Source organism: Scyliorhinus canicula, chromosome 3, assembly GCF_902713615.1.
Source record: "Scyliorhinus canicula chromosome 3, sScyCan1.1, whole genome shotgun sequence".
Lineage (NCBI taxonomy): Eukaryota > Metazoa > Chordata > Chondrichthyes > Carcharhiniformes > Scyliorhinidae > Scyliorhinus > Scyliorhinus canicula.
This window is the reverse complement of record NC_052148.1, coordinates 70,702,129-70,721,741: the sequence shown is the minus strand read 5'-3', so window position 1 is coordinate 70,721,741 and position 19,613 is coordinate 70,702,129. Positions and strand designations below refer to the sequence as shown.

Sequence of the window (19,613 nt, the reverse complement as noted above, 5' to 3'; positions counted from 1 at the left end):
TTCTCTCTCCCCTTGGCCTCAGCACGCACCCCCTTCTCTCTCCCCTTGGCCTCAGCACGCACCCCCTTCTCTCTCTCCTTGGCCTCAGCACGCATCTCCCTCTCTCCCTCCTTGGCCTCAGCACGCATCTCCCTCTCTCCCTCCTTGGCCTCAGCGCGCACCTCCCTCTCTTCCCCCTTGGCCTCAGCACACACCTCCCTCTCTTCCCCCTTGGCCTCAGCACACACCTCCCTCTCTCTCTCCCCTTGGCCTCTGCGCGCACCTCCCTCTCTTCCCCCTTGGCCTCAGCACACACCTCCCTCTCTCTCTCCCCTTGGCCTCTGCGCGCACCTCCCTCTCTCTCTCCCCTTGGCCTCTGCGCGCACCTCCCTCTCTCTCCCCTTGGCCTCTGCGCGCACCTCCCTCTCTTCCCCCTTGGCCTCAGCACACACCTCCCTCTCTCTCTCCCCTTGGCCTCTGCGCACACCTCCCTCTCTCTCTCCCCTTGGCCTCTGCGCGCACCTCCCTCTCTTCCCCCTTGGCCTCAGCACACACCTCCCTCCCTTACCCCTTGGCCTCAGGGCGCACCTGCCTCTCTCTCTCCCCTTGGCCTCTGCGCGCACCTCCCTCTCTTCCCCCTTGGCCTCTGCGCGCACCTCCCTCTCTCTCTCCCCTTGGCCTCTGCATGGTCTTTTTTTTTTGCTCAATCAAAACACAGCGATCAAGTAACTGGTCCTGCCATTTCTCTTTGCCATTTGCAGTACTTTTATCCTGTCCCATCTTCAGGACGATTAAAGTTACTGCATGTTCTTCTAAATAGTCTGCATTTTCTTCAGTCTCCTTTCCACTAACTGTCACCTCTCGACTCCTGCTCCCACTCTCACATCAATTTGTGCCTGTAATTCACCCCAATATTTTGTGCTTTTATGTACAGGGAACTCAGTCATGTCTGTTGATTTGATCAACTTACTTTCACTGCCTCCTCATCATCCCTTCCTTACTATCTTGGTTGTTGGAGTAACTACCCTGAAAAATGCTTTCCAGGAACCCTTCTCTTTTGCATATGTAACTGAGCACAACAGTTGCTCCTCAAGCTCTTAAATGTTGAGTTTGAATATCAGCAGTTGAGAATATATCCTGCATGCATGGTCATCCAAGGCCTTCCACACTGGGTAGGTACCACATATCTTTGTTTAAGCAAAATGGTGATTCAATTCCTCAAGCATAATTTTAAGCAAACTGCACCTTAAGGTCGCCCTCAGCTAAGCCCAAAATCGGCACTCTTTCAAGTACTATTAAAACAAATCATTCAATGGTGATCTTATGATTATATCATCTTAATGATCCAACACCAAGAAAAAGTAGCCAAAGAACAGTTAATCACATCATTTATTTACTCAATGAATTAATGTCATCAGCTCAAACAAGGCTTGAAATGCACAAGTTTAAACAACTCCTCTATTAAACAGCTAAGACAACATGCAATAAACAGTCCTGTGTTTATTGGTTAAGTCACTTCCATCGAGGCTAAACTGCACAGCACCTGATTTTTTTGAATGCTACTCGTATATGTATGTTAACAGTATGCCAACATAGGATGTATTTAGCAGAAATATTTATTTCCATTGTAAGAGAAAAATGACAATACTTTCAGCAAGCACCAAACGGACAATTTTCAATGGAAAAGTTTTACTAAAAAAAAAACGAAGGACAACTCGCATATACAGCATGATGATGATTGTAGGACATCATACCATAAAGCAAATTATAGCCATCAACTTATTTTTGAAGTACAGTCAATTATAGTTTGGGAATTGATTCTCAACAAATTCCTGATTAAGGTCTCACAACCAGCAATGTGAAAATGACTAGATGAAATGCTGGTTGAGAGATAAATGTTGGCTCGGACACTGGGGAGAACTCACCAGCTCCTCTTTGAAATAGTGCCATGGGATTGTTTATGCCTGCTCGAGCGGTAAATGGGGCTTTGGTTTACCATATCATTTCAAAGATGGCAATTCAACCCTGGGTTTGGGGGGGGGGGGGGGGGGGGGTGGTGGGCTGATGTTCTGGCCTTCTCCTCCCTGGTGGCCCGGAGACGGATTTTGCTGGGATGGAGGGGCTCGGTGCCTCCAAAGTTAGGAGTGTGGGCCAGCGACATGGCAGGGTTTCTTAGGCTGGAAAAGATTAAGTTCACCTTGAGAGGTCAACTCAGGGGCTTGCTTGGAGGTGGTAGCCGTTCATCGACGTCTTCAAGGAAAATTGAACATCAGCAGCGGGGGGATGGGAGGCATGGTAGTGTAAGACAAGGACACTGAACTTAATGTACAGGTAATCAGGAAATAGGCGCGGTAGGGGATGATATTCTTATTCTTATGCTTTTTGCGCAAGTCGGCCCGTGCAGTTGTTTCAAAAATGTTAAAGTACTTAAACTGTGGAAATTACAAATGCTTCAATTAAATATTTTCTAAAAATAAAGATAGCACGTCAACTTGTGGAAAATCCCTCTAGTATTACACTACAGTGACAGCCTAGATGTTGTGCTCTAGTCTCTGGAGTGGGACTTGAACCTACAACCTTTAGACTCAGGCAGACCTCTAGTACTGCATCACAGCTGATACTGATGGTTGAGGAAAGGGGAGCGATGGAACCATCAATTCAGCGAACACGTGTAGTTGGATCTGAACAGAGGCTTTAATACACTTATAACAGAGCCAGCCTATTCGTCGTTGAACTCCATTAACTGGCAGGCTGGCTCTAAGGCACTGATCTTTATACATCGGTCCCAGGGGGAGGAGTCCTGGGCGGAGCCAAGGGAGGAGCCCAGTACAAACTCTCGCGTGCTCCCAGAGCAACTCCCCCTGGTGGTCGGATAGTGCAACTACACTTACAATGGTGGATAGTGAACATATATACACGGAGTTATATTGGCAACTATATACAGCATTGATCTTACAACGGGTAGATAACGAACATATATACATGGAGTGATATTGGCAACTATATATAGTGTGAATCACATTCACCCCCTGTTAAAAAAATCAAGTCTGGCGGGGGTGATGGCTCAAAGAGTCAGTCTGTCCGGTGGACGAATTGTCCGTTTTGATCTGCGGAGCACCGGGGTTGCAGCCTCTTGCGGTGGCTGGGCGGGAGTCGCGGTCTGGGGTACGGTTGCCGGCTCCGGGTCGACTCTTGTCCGAGCCTCATATACCTCCTGGTCGAATGGAGACTGGGGGCGCGGGGGCGGGCTGGTGCTGGCGCTCGGGACTGGTGGGGTGAGCTCGCAGAATTGGGGGCACAAGGGGGCGGCCGCATAGTGAACGGGGAAAGGAGTTCCTCGGTGGGGGTAGATGGAGGGCTGGATTCAGCGGGTGCCAGTTCCTGGAGGGATACTGCGTCCTGGCGACCGTCCGGGAACTCAACAAATGCGTACTGTGGGTTGGAATGAAGCAGGCGCACCTTTTCAACAATGGTGTCGGTTTTGTGCGCCCTGACGTGCTTCCTTAGGCGAACCGGGCCTGGCGTCCTCAGCCACGCCGGAAGTGAGACCCCTGTGGTAGTGCCCCTGGAAAAAATGAAGAGCCGCTCGTGAGGGGTTTGGTTGGTAGCTGTACACAGGAGGGATCTAATTGCGTGGAGCGCGTCAGGGAGGACTTCCTGCCATTGGGAAACTTGGAGCTTTCTGGACTCGAGGGTCAGTAGGACGGTCTGGGAACTCAACAAATGTGTACTGTGGGTTGGAATGAAGCAGGCGCACCTTTTCAACAATGGTGTCGGTTTTGTTCTCCCTCTTCACCTGTCCGTTCCCCCTGGGGTTGTAACTGGTAGTCCTGCTCGAGGCGATGCCCTTGTCGAGCAGGTACTGACGCAGCTCGTCACTCATAAAGGACGCACCCTGGTCGCTGTGCACGTAGCTGGGGAAACCCAACAGGGTGAAGACACTATGCAGGGCCCTAATGACTGTGTGGGAGGTCATATCGGGGCATGGGATGGCGAAGGGGAATCGGAGAACTCGTCAATAATGTTAAGGAAGTAAATGTTTTTGTTAGTGGAGGGGAGTGGCCCTTTGAAATCGATCGCAAGGCGTTCAAAGGGCCTAGAAGCCTTGACCAGGTGGGCCCGGTCTGGTCTATAGAAGTGCAGTTTGCACTCCGCACAGATCGGGCAGTCCCTGGTGACCGCTTTTACCTCCTCGTTGGAGAAAGGCAGGTTTCGGGCTCTGGTGTAGTGGGCGAGCCGGGTGACCCCTGGGTGGCAGAGGTCATCGTGGATGGCTTTTAGGTGGCTGATTTGCGCACTGGCGCATGTCCCGTGGGATAGGGCATCCGAGGGCTCATTGAGCTTCCCCGGTCGATATTTGATATCATAATTGTAGGTGGAGAGTTCAATCCTCCACCGAAGAATTTTTAATTTTGCCCCTTTGCGAGTTGTCGAACATGAAGGCGACCGACCGTTGGTCGGTAATGAGGGTGAACCTCCTACCTGCGAGGTAGTGCCTCCAGTGTCGGATAGACTCCACGATGGCTTGTGCTTCTTTCTCGACTGAGGAGTGTCGGAGTTCTGAAGCGGATAGGGTACGGGAGAAAAATGCAATGGGCCGCCCTGCTTGGTTTAAAGTGGCTGCTAGCGCTACCTCTGAGGCGTCGCTCTCAACCTGAAAGGGAGTGGATTCATCCACCGCCCACATGGCTGCTTTGGCGATGTCGTCCCTGATGCAGCTGAAGGCTTGGCGCGCCTCAGCAGACAGGGGAAATAGTGTGGCCTTGAAGAGTGGGCGGGCTTTGTCCGCATATTGGGGGACCCACTGGACGTAGTACGAAAAGAGCCCCAAGCACCGTTTGAGGGTCTTGGGGCCATGGGGGAGGGAGAGTTCCAAGGCATGCGGTCCGGGTCTGGGCCCAGGACTCCGTTCTCCACGATGTAGCCGAGGATGGCTAGTCTGTTTGTGCGGAACACGCATTTCTCCTTGTTATATGTAAGGTTTAATTTTTGGGCCGTCTGGAGAAAACGGTGGAGGTTGGCGTTGTGGTCCTGCTGGTCATGGCCGCAGATGGTAACATTATCCAGATACGGAAACGTGGCCTGCAGCCCGTACTGGTCTACCATTCGGTCCATTGCTCGTTGGAACACCGAAACCCCGTTAGTGACACCGAGGGTCACAGCAGAGGGCAGCAGAGCAGAGCTACTGATTGGCTGTTCTGGGGAAATGTGCATACGTGCAGTGCGGTCAGCCTAATTTGAAGGTGTACCTGCGAAAGAGACCCGAGGAGTTAGAGTGAAGGCAAGCATCCAGCAGAGGGCAGCAGAGCAGAGCTACGGATTGGCTGTTCAGGGGAAGTTTGCATACGTGCAGTGCGGTCAGCCTAAGTTGAAGGTGTACCTGCGAAAGAGACTCGAGAAGTTTGAGTGAAGGCAAGCATCTAGCAGAGGGCAGCAGAGCAGAGCTACTGATTGGCTGTTTTGGGGAAATTTGCATACGTGCAGTGCGGTCAGCCTAATTTGAAGGTGGTTTGTGGAGGGGCTGTTGTCAAGTGACAGTTAAACCCGAAACACTTCCTCAGTGTTTCCCCCCCTAACTCCTCCTCTAACCAAATAAAAAAACCACGGTCGTTGGGAAGCAGGAGCAGGGGCCTGTCATGAGGGTGAGTGAGTGCCTTTAAATTTGCTTACCTTTCAGCGGGAGCAGGGTTTGAGGGAATATCAGGTAAGCTCTTCCTTTCTTTTACTTGTTTTTTTAAATCTAGAGGTGTTGTCAGGGAAGGCAGTACAATGCTCCTCCTGCAGAATGTTTGAGGTGAGTGACGCCGTCAGTGTCCCTGCTGATTTCATCTGTGGGAAGTGCACCCAACTCCAGCTCCTCAAAAACCATGTTAGGGAACTGGAGCTGGAGCTGGATGAACTTCGGATCATTTGGGAGGCAGAGGGGGGTCATAGATAGAAGCTTCAGGGAGGTAGTTACGCCAAAGAATAAAGATAGATGGGTGACGGTGAGAGGGGCTGGGGGTAAGCAGTCAGTACAGGGATCTCCTGTGGTCGTTCCCCTTAGTAACAGGTATACCGCTTTGGATACTGTTGGGGGGGACGACTTACCAGGTGTTAGCCATGGGGTACAGGTCTCTGGCACAGAGTCTGTCCCTGTTGCTCAGAAGGGAAGGGGGGAAAGGAGTAGAACATTAGTCATTGGAGACTCCATAGTTAGGGGGATAGATAGGAGATTCTGTGGGAACGAGAGAGACTCGCGGTTGGTGTGTTGCCTCCCAGGTGCCAGGGTCCGCGATGTCTCAGATCGTGTTTTCGGGATCCTTAAGGGGGAGGGGGAGCAGCCCCAAGTCATGGCCCACATAGGTACCAACGACATAGGTAGGAAAAGGGATAGGGACGTAAGGCAGGAATTCAGGGAGCTAGGGTGGAAACCTAGAGCTAGAACAAACAGAGTTATTATCTCTGGGTTGTTACACGTGCCACGTTCTAGCGAGTCGAGGAATAGGGAGAGAGAGCAGTTGAACATGTGGCTGCAGGGATGGTGCAGGAGGGAGGGTTTCAGATTCCTGGACAATTGGGGCTCATTCTGGGGTAGGTAGGACCTCTACAAACGGGATGGTCTACACCTGGACCAGAGGGGTACTAATATCCTCAGGGGGAGGTTTTCTAATGCTCCTCGGGAGGGTTTAAACTAGTTCAGCAGGGGAGTGGGAACCTGAATTGTAGCTCCAGTACACAAGAAGCTGAGAGTAGTGAGGTCATGAGTAAGGTTTCAAAGTTGCAGGAGTGTACTGGCAGGAAGGAAGGTGGTCTAAAGTGCGTCTTCTTCAATGCCAGGAGCATCCGGAATAAGGTGGGTGAGCTTGCGGCATGGGTTAGTACCTGGGACTTCGATGTTGTGGCCATTTCGGAGACATGGATAGAGCAGGGCGAGGAATGGTTGTTGCAGATGCCGGGGTTTAGATATTTCAGTAAGTTCAGGGAAGGTGGTAAGAGAGGGGGAGGGGTGGCATTGTTAGTCAAGGACAGTATTACGGTGGCTGAGAGGACATTTGATGAGGACTCGAATACTGAGGTAGTATGGGCTGAGTTAAGAAACAGGAAAGGAGAGGTCACCCTGTTAGGGCTTTTCTATAGGCCTCCGAAAAGTTCCAGAGATGTAGAGGAAAGGATTGCAAAGGTGATTCTGGATAGGAGCGAAAATAACAGGGTAGTTGTTATGGGGGACTTTAACTTTCTGGAAACACTATAGTTCGAGTACTTTAGATGGATCCGTTTTTGTCCAATGTGTGCAGGAGGGTTTCCTGGTGCAGTATGTAGATAGGCCAACAAGAGGCGAGGCCGTATTGGATTTGCTACTGGGTAATGAACCAGGACAGGTGTTAGATTTGGAGGTAGGTGAGCATTTTGGTGATAGTGACTGTGGTGATCACAAGTTAACCAGATGCAACACAACTGAGCGACCACTAGAGGGAGCACGGGAGAGCCATATAAATAGATCAGGACAGGAAGTGAGAAACACTACACAGCAGGCAGAGCTAATAGCTGGACACACAGCAGCTAGGATAGCACTGAAGGTAGCCGTACGTAGAGCTCTGAAGAATGAACGAACTCACAATAAAGCATCTTCTCCACATTTGAGACTGCGAGCTTTATTAAGACACGAGGAACAACACATGGTACCAGCAGTGATTTCAGACGCTTACTACAGGACAACTCAGCTGCAGATACAGAAAGCACAAAATGGCATGGAAATCTCCTACTGGACATTTGACTGGGGAAGACATTGCTAATTCGAGGATGTGGCATGGATACCCACCTCAGCTGGACACGACTGGTAATGTAAGAAATGTCTGGAAAAGGTTTAAACAAATGTTCGATTTTTATCTCATAGCTAATGATGTAGCAGAAGCCTCAGACAAAATTAAAATAGCAATTCTCATCGAAGGGCCTGTCAATAGGAAAGTGTATAATGGATTTAAATACTCAAAAGGTGAAGACAGGAACAGCTTACAAACGTTACTAAACAAATTTGAAGAGTACTGTGAGAAATTTGAACAGCAAGGCATGCTCACAGTCCAACCTGCACAGAGATTGAGTGATGCAAAACTTAAAAAATCACAAAAAGATCAGGAAATCGCGAATGCACAGTACAGATCAAAAAGAAGAAATAACATGAATTTTTCACAAAGCCAAAACGCTGAAATCCAGTCCAGATCGGAAAGAAAAGGTAACTTACAACTTTTAGAAAGAAAAAACGCTGAAATCCGCGATAAAATGGCGTCGGAGCACATTTTGCAGTCTATGGTAAGCAAAGAACTACAAATCGCGTCTGCGCATGCGCCGGAACCGGAAGTCGCGCATGCGCAGTTTACAAAAGATCGCGGCGCCGATCGTTATGCGCATGCGCAAGCCGCGCATGCGCAGTCAAAAAAAGTCTTCGTCGCGGACCGTCATGCGCATGCGCAAGCCGCGCATGCGCAATGGACACCGAACCGCACAAGGAAAGAAAGCCGATTTGCGCATGTGCAAGTCGTTCCTACGCGTGACGTCATGACGTCTGAGAATCCTGACCACGCCCACTTAAAAGGGAAATGCCCGAAAATTGAAAACAAGACACTTAAAGTGGTAAAACCAAATTTTCTTGCCTCAGAACACAGAAAAACGCCTGAACTTAAACCAACAGTGAAAAACAACTTGCACAAAACCTTGGAAAAAGCTGCCTTCACCACACACAGTGAAGCGAACAAAAAGAATTCCGAAACAACAAAAGATGATTTGTTTTTCGACGATTACCTCTCAGACCTGACTGGGTCAGTCGGATATGCTTATCACAGCATCAGCGACACGGTCGCAAAGTACAACACGAACCAACTCGTGGTAGATGAATCCAACCAAAATGCTTTGGTTTTCGAAGAATACTACTCAGACATAGCTGAGTCAGTCGGATATGCTAATCACAGCATCGGCGACACGGTCGCAAAGTTCAACACGAACCAACTCGTGGTAGAAGAAGCCAACCAAGATGAAATGGCTTTCAAAGAATACTACTCAGACATGGAGGAGTTATTTGGACATGCTGATCACAGCATCAGCGACACCGTTGCAAAGCTCAACACGAATCTACTCATGGTGGATGAATCCAACACCATGGTGCCATGGCAGCTCGTCGATACATTGGATGACAGCAATACCCAAGACGAAGACGACGCCACACAGAGAGCACAGGAAGACTCCACGGAGCGAGCGATGACAGGCTCCACAGTGCGAGTGATGAAAGACGCCAACAGGGATGCAAGCAAACACTCCCGGGCGGACACCAAGCATGAACAAGACCATGAAGGTAAACCCGCTGTACCTGAGCAACCGCAAGCAGACTATGAAAGTCTACCAAGCTCACAGGAACAAGAAGAAAGAGCGGACCATGAAAGTCCAACACGCTCACAGGAACAAGAAGAAAAAGCAGACTATGAAAGTCCAACACGCTCACAGGAACAAGAAGAAAGAGCAGACTATGAAAGTCCAACACGCTCACAGGAACAAGAAGAAAGAGCGGACTATGAAAGTCCAACACGCTCACAGGAACAAGAAGAAGACAATGCACCTCTGCCCACTGCATGCGAAGACAGTGACAAGGTGATCACACTCAACGTACAGGATCACAGTGAGACTGACAGTTCTCAGCTTGTCTGTACCGAAGCACAGAGCGAAAACAGTGACAAGGTGCTCGCACTCGACGTACAGGATCACAGTGAGACTGACAGTTCTCAGCTTGTCTGTACCGAAGCACAGAGCGAAAACAGTGACAAGGTGCTCGCACTCGACGTACAGGATCACAGTGAGACTGACAGTTCTCAGCTTGTCTGTACAGAAGCACAGAGTCGGGCCACCCAACAGTCCAGAGAGACGATGCCGAAAGAAAACATGCAGATTTTGACTCCAGAAGAGGAGCACCTGGAGCCCAGAGAGACAACGCCAAAAGAAAACATGCAGATTTTGACTCCAGAAGAGGAGCACCTGGAGTCCACAGAGACAATGCCGAAAGAAACCATGCAGATTCTGACTCCAGAAGAGGAGCACCTGGAGTCCAGAGACATCAAACAAAAAGAAACCATGCAAATTTTGACTCCAGAAGAGGAGCACCTGGAGTCCAGTGAGATAACATCAACAGAAATCATGAAGATTTTAACTCCAGAAGCGGAGCACCAAGAGTCTAGAGAAACCACGTCAACTGAAATCATGCAGATTTGGACTCCAGAAGAGGAGCGCCGAGAGTCCACAGACACCGCGTCAAATGTAATCAAGAAGACTTTGACTCCGGAAGACGAGCACCAAGAAAGCAAAGATGCGGAATTCAATTCTCCACAACTGATTGATGTCACCTGCACCGATGCAACATCAGATCATTCGCACCACTCGCGAGACGGAAGGCTCAATGACTCAAATTATCCACTCGGGACACTCAGAGTATAACAAGAAAAACAAAAGTCAAAAGAAACACAGCAAGAACAAAAACAACATGAAGCGCGACAAGACCAACAACAATAGCAAGAAGCACAGCAGAAACGAGAACGACAACAGCAAGAAGAAAAGCAACATGAAGCGCGACAAGACAAACAACAATAGCAAGAAGCACAGCAGAAACGAGAACGACAACAGCAAGAATAAAAGCAACATGAAGCGCAACAAGACAAACAACAACGTCAGGCACAAAGATAGCGACAACGACAGGGACAGAAACAACAAGAATGGCAACAAACACAACAAAGTCAGGAACAAAGATAGCGACAACGACAAAGACAGAAACGACAAAAACAGCAACACGAACGGCAACGAAAACAACAAAGTCAGGAACAACGACAGTGCCAACACCAAAGACGGAAACGACAAAAACAGCGACAAGTACGGCAACGAAAACAACAAAAACAAGAACGACAGAAACAACAGCAATGAAACAACGACTTGTACACAATGGCACTACTTGGCACATGACGGACAATGCCACAGCGCATGGCAAAACGATGACAAGACTACAAACATGTCATGGGATGACGACGAATCGCATAATCACACGTCTGCTCCAGAACGAGCAAGCACACCAGCATCCAAGGCGGATGAGACAATAAATCAACACCACAAGCACAGAAAAAAAAAAGTCCATGCCAGTCAACATCAGTGATGTGACCATGCAGACACCTCGGGATGACGCATTGGGTACTTAAGATAACAAGGAACACCAACAACATTCACAGCGGACTTGCAATATCAATATCACCACGTCATCAACAACAAAAAGAAAAAAAAGCTCTGAACAAATTCATCAAGTTTGGACTCATAAATGTTTTTATTAAGATTGGACATATAAATACATTGGCTTTGTTAACTAAGGCAATAGCATCATCACTTGTATAGATACGCATATCATAAGTTACTGTTTTGTATAATTTTCTTTAATTATGTACAGAAACTATGTAATGAGAAAAAGGGGGATGTGGTGATCGTAGATTGACTAGATACAAAACAACAGAGCAAACACGAGCGGGAGAGCTATAAATACACTGGGACAGGATGTACAATTTTCTTTAACGATGTTCAGAAAATATGTTAAGAGAAAAAGGGGGATGTGGTGATCACAAGTTAACCAGATGCAACACAACTGAGCGACCACTAGAGGGAGCACGGGAGAGCCATATAAATAGATCAGGACAGGAAGTGAGAAACACTACACAGCAGGCAGAGCTAATAGCTGGACACACAGCAGCTAGGATAGCACTGAAGGTAGCCGTACGTAGAGCTCTGAAGAATGAACGAACTCACAATAAAGCATCTTCTCCACATTTGAGACTGCGAGCTTTATTAAGACACGAGGAACAACACAGTGACCACAATTCGATTAAGTTCACTTTAGCGATGGAAAGGGATAGGTATAAACCACAGGGCAAGAGTTATTGCTGGGGGAAAAGCAATTAAGATGCGATGAGGCAAGACTTAGGATGCATCGCCTGGAGAGGAAAACTGCAGGGGATGGACACAATGGAAATGTGGAGCATGTTCAAGGAACAGCTACTGCGTGTCCTTGATAAGTATGTACCTGTTAGGCAGGGAGGAAGTGGTCGAGTGAGGGAACCATGGGTTACTAAAGCAGTTGAAAGAATTGTCAAGAGGAAGAAGGAGGCTTATGTGAAGATGAGACGTGATGGTTCAGTTGGGTCGCTTGAGAGTTACAAGTTAGCTAGGAAGGCTCTAAAGGGAGAGCTAAGAAGAGCCAAGCGAGGACATGAGAAGTCTTTGGCAGGTAGGATCAAGGATAACCCTAAAGCTTTCTATAGGTATGTCAGGAATAAAAGAATGACTAAGGTAAGAGTAGGGCCAGTCAAGGACAGTAATGGGAAGTTGTCTGTCGAGTCCGAGGAGATAGGAGAGGTGCGAAATGAGTATTTTCCGTCAGTATTCACACAGGAAAAAGACAAAGTTGTCGAGGAGAATACTGAGATACAGGCTACTAGACTAGAAGGGCTTGAGGTTCATAAGGAGGAGGTGTCAGCGATTCTGGAAAGTGTGAAAATAGATAAGTCCCCTGGGCCGGATGGGATTTATCCTAGGATTCTCTGGGAAGCTAGGGAGGAGATTGCTGAGCCTTTGGCTTTAATCTTTAAGTCTTCTTTGTCTACAGGAATAGTGCCAGAAGACTGGAGGATAGCAAATGTTGTCCCCTTGTTCAAGAAGGGGAGTAGGATAACCCCGGTAACTATAGACCAGTGAGCCTTACTTCTGTTGTGGGAAAAGTCTTGGAAAGGTTTATAAGAGATAGGATGTATAATCATCTGGAAAGGAATAATTTGATTAGAGATAGTCAACATGGTTTTGTGAAGGGTAGGTCATGCCTCACAAACCTCATTGAGTTCTTCGAGAAGGTGACCAAACAGGTGGATGAGGGTAAAGCAGTTGATGTGGTGTATATGGATTTCAGTAAAGCGTTTGATAAGGTTCCCCACGGTAGGCTATTGCAGAAAATAGAGGCATGGGATTCAGGGTGATTTAGCAGTTTGGATCAGAAATTGGCTAGCTGATAGAAGACAAAGAGTGGTGGTTGATGGGAAATGCTCTGACTGGTGTCCAGTTACTAGTGGTGTGCCACAAGGATCTGTTTTGGGGCCGTTGCTGTTTGTCATTTTTACAAAATGACCTGGAGGAGGGCGTAGAAGGATGGGTGAGTAAATTTGCAGATGACACTAAAGTCGGTGGAGTTGTGGACAGTGCCGAAGGATGTTACAAGTTACAGAGGGACATAGATAAGCTGCAGAGCTGGGCTGACAGGTGGCAAATGGAGTTTGATGCAGAAAAATGTGAGGTGATTCATTTTGGAAGGAATAACAGGAAGGCAGAGTACTGGGCTAATGGTAAGATTCTTGGTAGTGTGGACGAGCAGAGAGATCTCGGTGTCCATGTCCATAGATCCCTGAAAGTTGCCACCCAGGTTGAGAGGGTTGTTAAGAAGGCGTACGGTGTGTTAGCTTTTATTGATAGAGGAATTGAGTTTCGGAGCCATGAGGTCATGTTGCAGTTGTACAAAACTCTGGTGCGGCCGCATTTGGAGTATTGTGTGCAGTTCTGGTCGCCACATTATAGGAAGGATGTGGAAGCATTGGAAAGCGTACAGAGGAGATTTACAAGAATGTTGCCTGGTATGGAGGGAAGATCATATGAGGAATGGCTGAAGGACTTGAGGCTGTTTTCGTTAGAGAGAAGAAGGTTAAGAGGGGACATAATTGAGGCATACAAGATGATCAGAGGATTAGATAGGGTGGACATCGAGAGCCTTTTTCCTCGGATGGTGATGTCCAGCACGAGGGGACATAGCTTTAAATTGAGGGGAGATAGATATAGGACAGATGTCAGAGGTAGGTTCTTTATCAGAGGGTAGTAAGGGCGTGGAATGCCCTGCCTGTAACAGTAGTGGACTCGCCAACGCTAAACGCATTCAAATGGTCATTGGATAGGCATATGGATAAGGGAATAGTGTAGAGGGACTTTAGAAGGGTTTCACAGGAAGGTGCAACATCGTGGGCCGAAGGGCCTGTACTGCGCTGTAATGTTCTATGTTCTATCTATGAAGGGAACGCGGAGGAAATGGAAGAGGTGGCCATCGGCCTCGAACGCCGTGTAGTGGTAGTCCTCCGGGCGGATTGGGATCTGGTTTACCATGTCTGCGATTCTGGGGAGGGGATACGCGTCTAGGAGCGTAAAGCGATTGATGGTCTGGCTATAATCGACGACCATGCGGAATTTTTCCCCGGTCTTGACGACCACCACTTGTGCTCTCCAGGGACTTTTACTGGCCTCTATGATCCCCTAACTGAGCAGCCTTCGGACCTATTTTCTGATAAATACCCTATCCTGCAGGCTGTACCGCCTGCTGCGGGTTTGCAATCCAGGGTGAGGTTGGCGAAGAGAGGGGGGGGGGGGGGGGGGGGGGGGGGCGATGCGCAGCGTGGCGAGGCTGCTGATAGTGAGTGGGGGCAGGGGCCCGCTGAAGCTGAGGGTGAGACTCTTGAGATTACATTGGAAATCCAAGCCTAAGAGGAGTGGCGCGCAGAGGTCGGGCAAGACATACAGTTTAAATTTGGAATAGCTAGCGCCTCGAATCGTTAGCGTTGTTGTAGTGCGGCCTTGGATTTGGATGGAATGGGAGCCCGAAGCGAGGGCGGTAGTTTGGTTGACAGGATAAATAGGGAGGGAACAGCGTCTTACCAGCTCTGGGTGTATGAAGCTCTCTGTGCTCCCGGAGTCGAAGAGGCAAGACGTGTTGTACCCGTTGATCTGGACCTCCATCATTGAATTTCTCAGATGCTTGGGGCGAGATTGGTCGAGGGTGACCGTGTTGAGTTGTGGGCCGCGTGGTGGGTGCCCGGGGGAGTCGAATTCTTCCGATCGGGCGTCCTGTCGAGTAGATGTCGCTGCGTTCTGGCGAGCTTGATGCAGAACACTACGTTGAGTTGCGAGCCATGTGGTGACTGCCCGGGGAGGTCGTACTCCTCCGATGAGCTGTTTGAGTCTGGGGATGCAGCTAGGGCCCGTGGATCGCACGTGGAGGGTGGTGATGAAGATGGCGTCCAAGATGGCGGGCCCCATGAATCGCACGTGGCCGGCCGCATGGTGGAGGTTTGCCAAGTTGGCGGCCCCCATGGATCGCACGTGGTGGGAGGGGGTGGAGCCTGAGCATAGGCCGCAGCGTTTCGGGCCCCGCGGGCCTGCTGGTGCTGGGGGCGATGTTTTTGGACTGTTGGAGTGTTGAGGGCTGGGGCCCTTCTGCCGAGGCACACTTTAGCATAGTGGCCTTTCTTCCCGGAGCTGCTGCAGGTCACAGATCGGGCTGAGCAGTGCTGCCGCGGGTGCTGGCTTTGTCCACAGAAGTGGCAGGCTGGAGCAGTTGAATAACTGGTTTGGGGAGCTGAATAGTGGCAGGCTGGAGCAGTTGAATAACTGGTTTGGGGAGCTGAATAGTGGCAGGCTGGAGCAGTTGAATAACTGGTTTGGCGAGCTGAGTAGCTGGCTGGGGGAGCTGAGTAATTAGCTGGAGCAGCTGGATAGTTTGAGTAGTTGACTGGGACAGTAGGGCGGCCGGCTGTGGCAGCGCGATAGCTGGGGGGCCTTGCGGCACAGGCTTGGGGGGTCCTCAGGTCGGGGGCCCATTGCGGGGTTAGCGGGGTCCGCGGGAAACGAGTTGAGGCTGCGGAAGGAAACTTCCATTGTGATAGCAGCCTCTACAGTAGTCTCTAAGCCCTGGGCCCCATTTTCTAATAGTCTCTGGCATACATAGCTAGATCGAAGGCCCGCTACATAAACATCCCGCACAGCAAGCTCCCTATGTTCGGCCGCGGTTACGGCCTGGTAATTGCAGTCATTTGAGAGATTGTTCAACTCGCGTGCAAATTCAGCTAAAGTTTCAGTAGCCCGTTGTCGGCGAGTCGTGAACACATGGCGGGCAAAGACCTCGTTCATGGGCCTAATATTCATTTTGTCCAAAATCGCCAGCGCTGCGGTGTAGGAACTGGCTGGATTTAGTTGTGTAGAAATTCTGTGGCTTACCCTCGCGTGCAGTAGGCTGAGCTTTTGTTCCTCTGTAGTTTCAGCGGTGCTGATTTCGGCCAGGTAGGCCTTAAAACATTTCAGCCAGTGGCAGAAGGTTTCTTTCGCCTCTGGATCCTGCGGATCGAGTTCTAGACGTCCTGGTTTTAAAGCGGATTCCATGCTTTACTTCGGCAGCTTCTTAAGTGTATTAAATTGATGGAACCATCAATTCAGCAAACACGTGTAGTTGGATCTGAACAGAGGCTTTAATACACTTACAACGGAGCCAGCCTATTCGTCGTTGAACTCCATGAACTGGCAGGCTGGCTGTAAGGCACTGATCTTTATACTTCGGTCCCAGGGGGAGGGGTCCTGGGCAGAGCCAAGGGAGGAGCCCAGTACAAACTCTTGCGTACTCCCAGAGCGACACCCCCTGGTGGTCGGATAGTACAACTGCACATACAATGGTGGATAGTGAACATATATACACGGAGTTATATTGGCAACTATATCCAGCATTGATCTTACAACGGGTAGATAACGAACATATATACATGGAGTGATATTGGCAACTGTATATAGTGTGAATCACATTCACCACAGGGAGGACATTGATTTTAATGTTGTCATTATTGCATCTACTTCAAAATTAAGAACAAAAAAACCAGAAGCGAGCCCCCAATGCTGACCAATTTATTCAGACAAGAGGGACGCCTACTGAAGAACCCTTGCCTCCCATTTAAGTGTTTTATTTTCGAGCAGCTATATTTGTCTACAACACCATCCTGCAGAATTAGATTTCTTAAAAAATACCTGATTGGACGTTTTTATAAACCAGGCAGACTTTCCCATTCCCATTGCAACAATCCAGCTCAAATATTCGACACTGTAAATTAAAATGGGGCTTCTCCACACGTTCTTCTTTACCTTAAAAAAAAAAGGGTAATAATAGAGTAAAGCCCATCAAAAAACATATTCCATCTCATTTGAACTGCAGTTCACATAACCAATGCCTATTAATTACAATTACAGTTTTGTTGTGTGTGGGGGGGTGTCAGTAAGAAAGCTCAGTCATCATTTCTCGCAAAAGGGTAGAAACAGAATGAGCGGCCTCCCCAAACAGGCACTGGAATGTGGCGACGAGAGGCTTTTCACAGTAACTTCATTGAAGCCTACTTGTGCAATAAGCGATTATTATTATTATAGTGCAGGAATCTCCTGTGGCCCTTCCCCGCAGAACAGATATACCGCTTTGGATACTGTTGAGGGGAATGGCCTCTCAGGGGAAAACAGCAAATGCCAAACTCGTGGTACCGAGTTAGGGGCTGGTTTAGCTCACCAGGCTAAATCGCTGGCTTTTAAAGCAGACCAAGCAGGCCAGCAGCACGGTTCGATTCCCGTACCAGCCTCCCCGGACAGGCGCCGGAATGTGGCGACTAGGGGCTTTTCACAGTAACTTCATTGAAGCCTACTCGTGACAATAAGCGATTTTCATTTTTTTCACAGTTGGTTCTGCTGCAGAGGGGGAGGGGTGATAAGTGTGACAGTGCAATAGTTATCAGGGACTCAATTGTAAGGGGAGTAGACAGGCGTTTCTGTAACCGCAAATGAGACTCCAGGATGGTATGTTGCCTCCATGGTGCTCGGGTCAAGGATGTCTTGGAGCGGGTGCAGGACATTCTAGAGGAGGAGGGTGAACAGTGGTCATGGTACACATCAGTACAAACGGCACAGGTAAAAAAAGGGATGAGGTCCTAAAGGCAGAATACAGGGAACTAGGAAGGAAGTTAAGAAATCAGACCTCAAAGGTAGTGATCTCAGGATTACTACCGGTGCCACTTGCTAATCAGAGTAGAAATGACAGGATATATAGGATGAATACGTGGCTGAAGGGATGGTGTCAGGGGGAGGGTTTCGGATTCCTGGGGCATTGTGACCGGTTCTGGGGAGGTGGGGCCTGTACAAACTGGACAGGTTACACCTGGGCAGGACTGGAACTGAAATCCTAGGGGGGCTATTTGCTAGAGCGGTTGGGGAGTGTTTAAACTAATGTGGCAGGGGGATAGGAACCGATGCAGGAAGTCGGAAGGTAGTAAAACAGGGACAGAAACAAAAGGCAGTAAGGGGGAAAGTGTAAGGCAGAGAAGCCATAGTCAAAAGGGTGACAGTACAAGGTACAGTGACTGAGGGGAGCTCAGTGAATAGGCCCAGTAATATTAAAAGGAATAAAACGGGAAGTAAAAACATAAATGGAAAGTGACACGGCAGGTTGTTACGTGAAGATATGGGTCCAACGACAAGGAAAATCAGGAGAAAAGTTAAGAGGAAAAATAATTTAGGAGGTTACTGATCAAGGTGTTAAGATTCAAAACAAAGGTATAAAAGACATAAGTGTACTTTACCTGAATGCTCATAGTATTCGGAATAAATGAATTGATGGCGCAAATCATCGTGAATGATTATGATTTAGTGGCCATTAGTGAAACATGGTTAAAGGATTGTCACGACTGGGAGTTAAATATTCAAGGCTATCAAACTATTCGGAAGGACAGAGTGGATGGTAAGGGAGGTGGTGTGGCTCTGTTATTTAAGGATGACATCCGGGCAATGGTAAGGGATGACATCGGTGCTATGGAGGATAAGGTTGAATCCATTTGGGTGGAAATCAGGAATAGCAAGGTGAAAAAGTCACTGATGGGAGTAATCTATAGGCCACCAAATAGTAACATTATGGTGGGGCAGGCAATAAACAAATAGGCAGCACAGTAGCATTGTGGATAGCACAATCACTTCACAGCTCCAGGGTCCCAGGTTCGATTCCGGCTTGGGTCACTGTCTGTGTGGAGTCTGCACATCCTCCTCGTGTGTAAGTGGGTTTCCTCCGGGTGCTCCGGTTTCCTCTCACAGTCCAAAGATGTGCAGGTTAGGTGGATTGGCCATGATAAATTGCCCTTAGTGTCCAAAATTGCCGTTAGTGTTGGGTGGGGTTAGTGGGTTATGGGGATAGGGTGGAGGTGTTAACCTTGGGTAGGGTGCTCTTTCCAGGAGCCGGTGCAGACTCGATGGGCCGAATGGCCGTCTTCTGCACTGTAAATGCTATGAAATAACTGATGCATGTAGAAATCGCACAGCAGTTATCATGGGGGATTTTAATCTACATGTCAATTGGTTTAACCAGGTCGGTCAAGACAGCTTTGAGGAGGAGTTTATAGAATGTATCCACGATAGTTTCCGAGAACAGTATGTAATAGAACCTACGAGGGAACAAGCGGTCCTCGAGCTGGTCCTGTGTAATGAGACATGATTCATTAGTGACCTAATAGTTAGGGACCCTCTTGGAAGGAGCGATCACAATATGGTGGAATTTAAAATACAGATGGAGGGTGAGAAGGTAAAATCAAACACAAATGTTTTGTGCTTAAGCAAAGGAGATTACAATAGGATGAGAGAAGAGCTAGCTAAGGTAGACTGGGAGCAAAGACTTTATGGTGAAACAGTTGAGGAACAGTGGAGAACCTTCCAAGCGATTTTTCACAGTGCTCAGCAAAGGTATATACCAACAAAAAGGAAGGACGTTAGAA

The 19,613-nt window shown here is 48.6% G+C and overlaps 1 protein-coding gene across 1 annotated transcript in view; it reads right to left on the bottom strand.

Moving 5' to 3' along the window:
• Positions 1-19,613, bottom strand: part of tpgs2 (tubulin polyglutamylase complex subunit 2) — a 47,038-nt gene that overhangs the window by 10,563 nt on the left and 16,862 nt on the right. Inside the window, exon 5 of the mRNA XM_038790678.1 lies at positions 16,846-16,959. Within this exon, the coding sequence (XP_038646606.1) occupies positions 16,846-16,959 (114 nt within the window). The remainder of the gene's footprint in view (positions 1-16,845; positions 16,960-19,613) is intronic.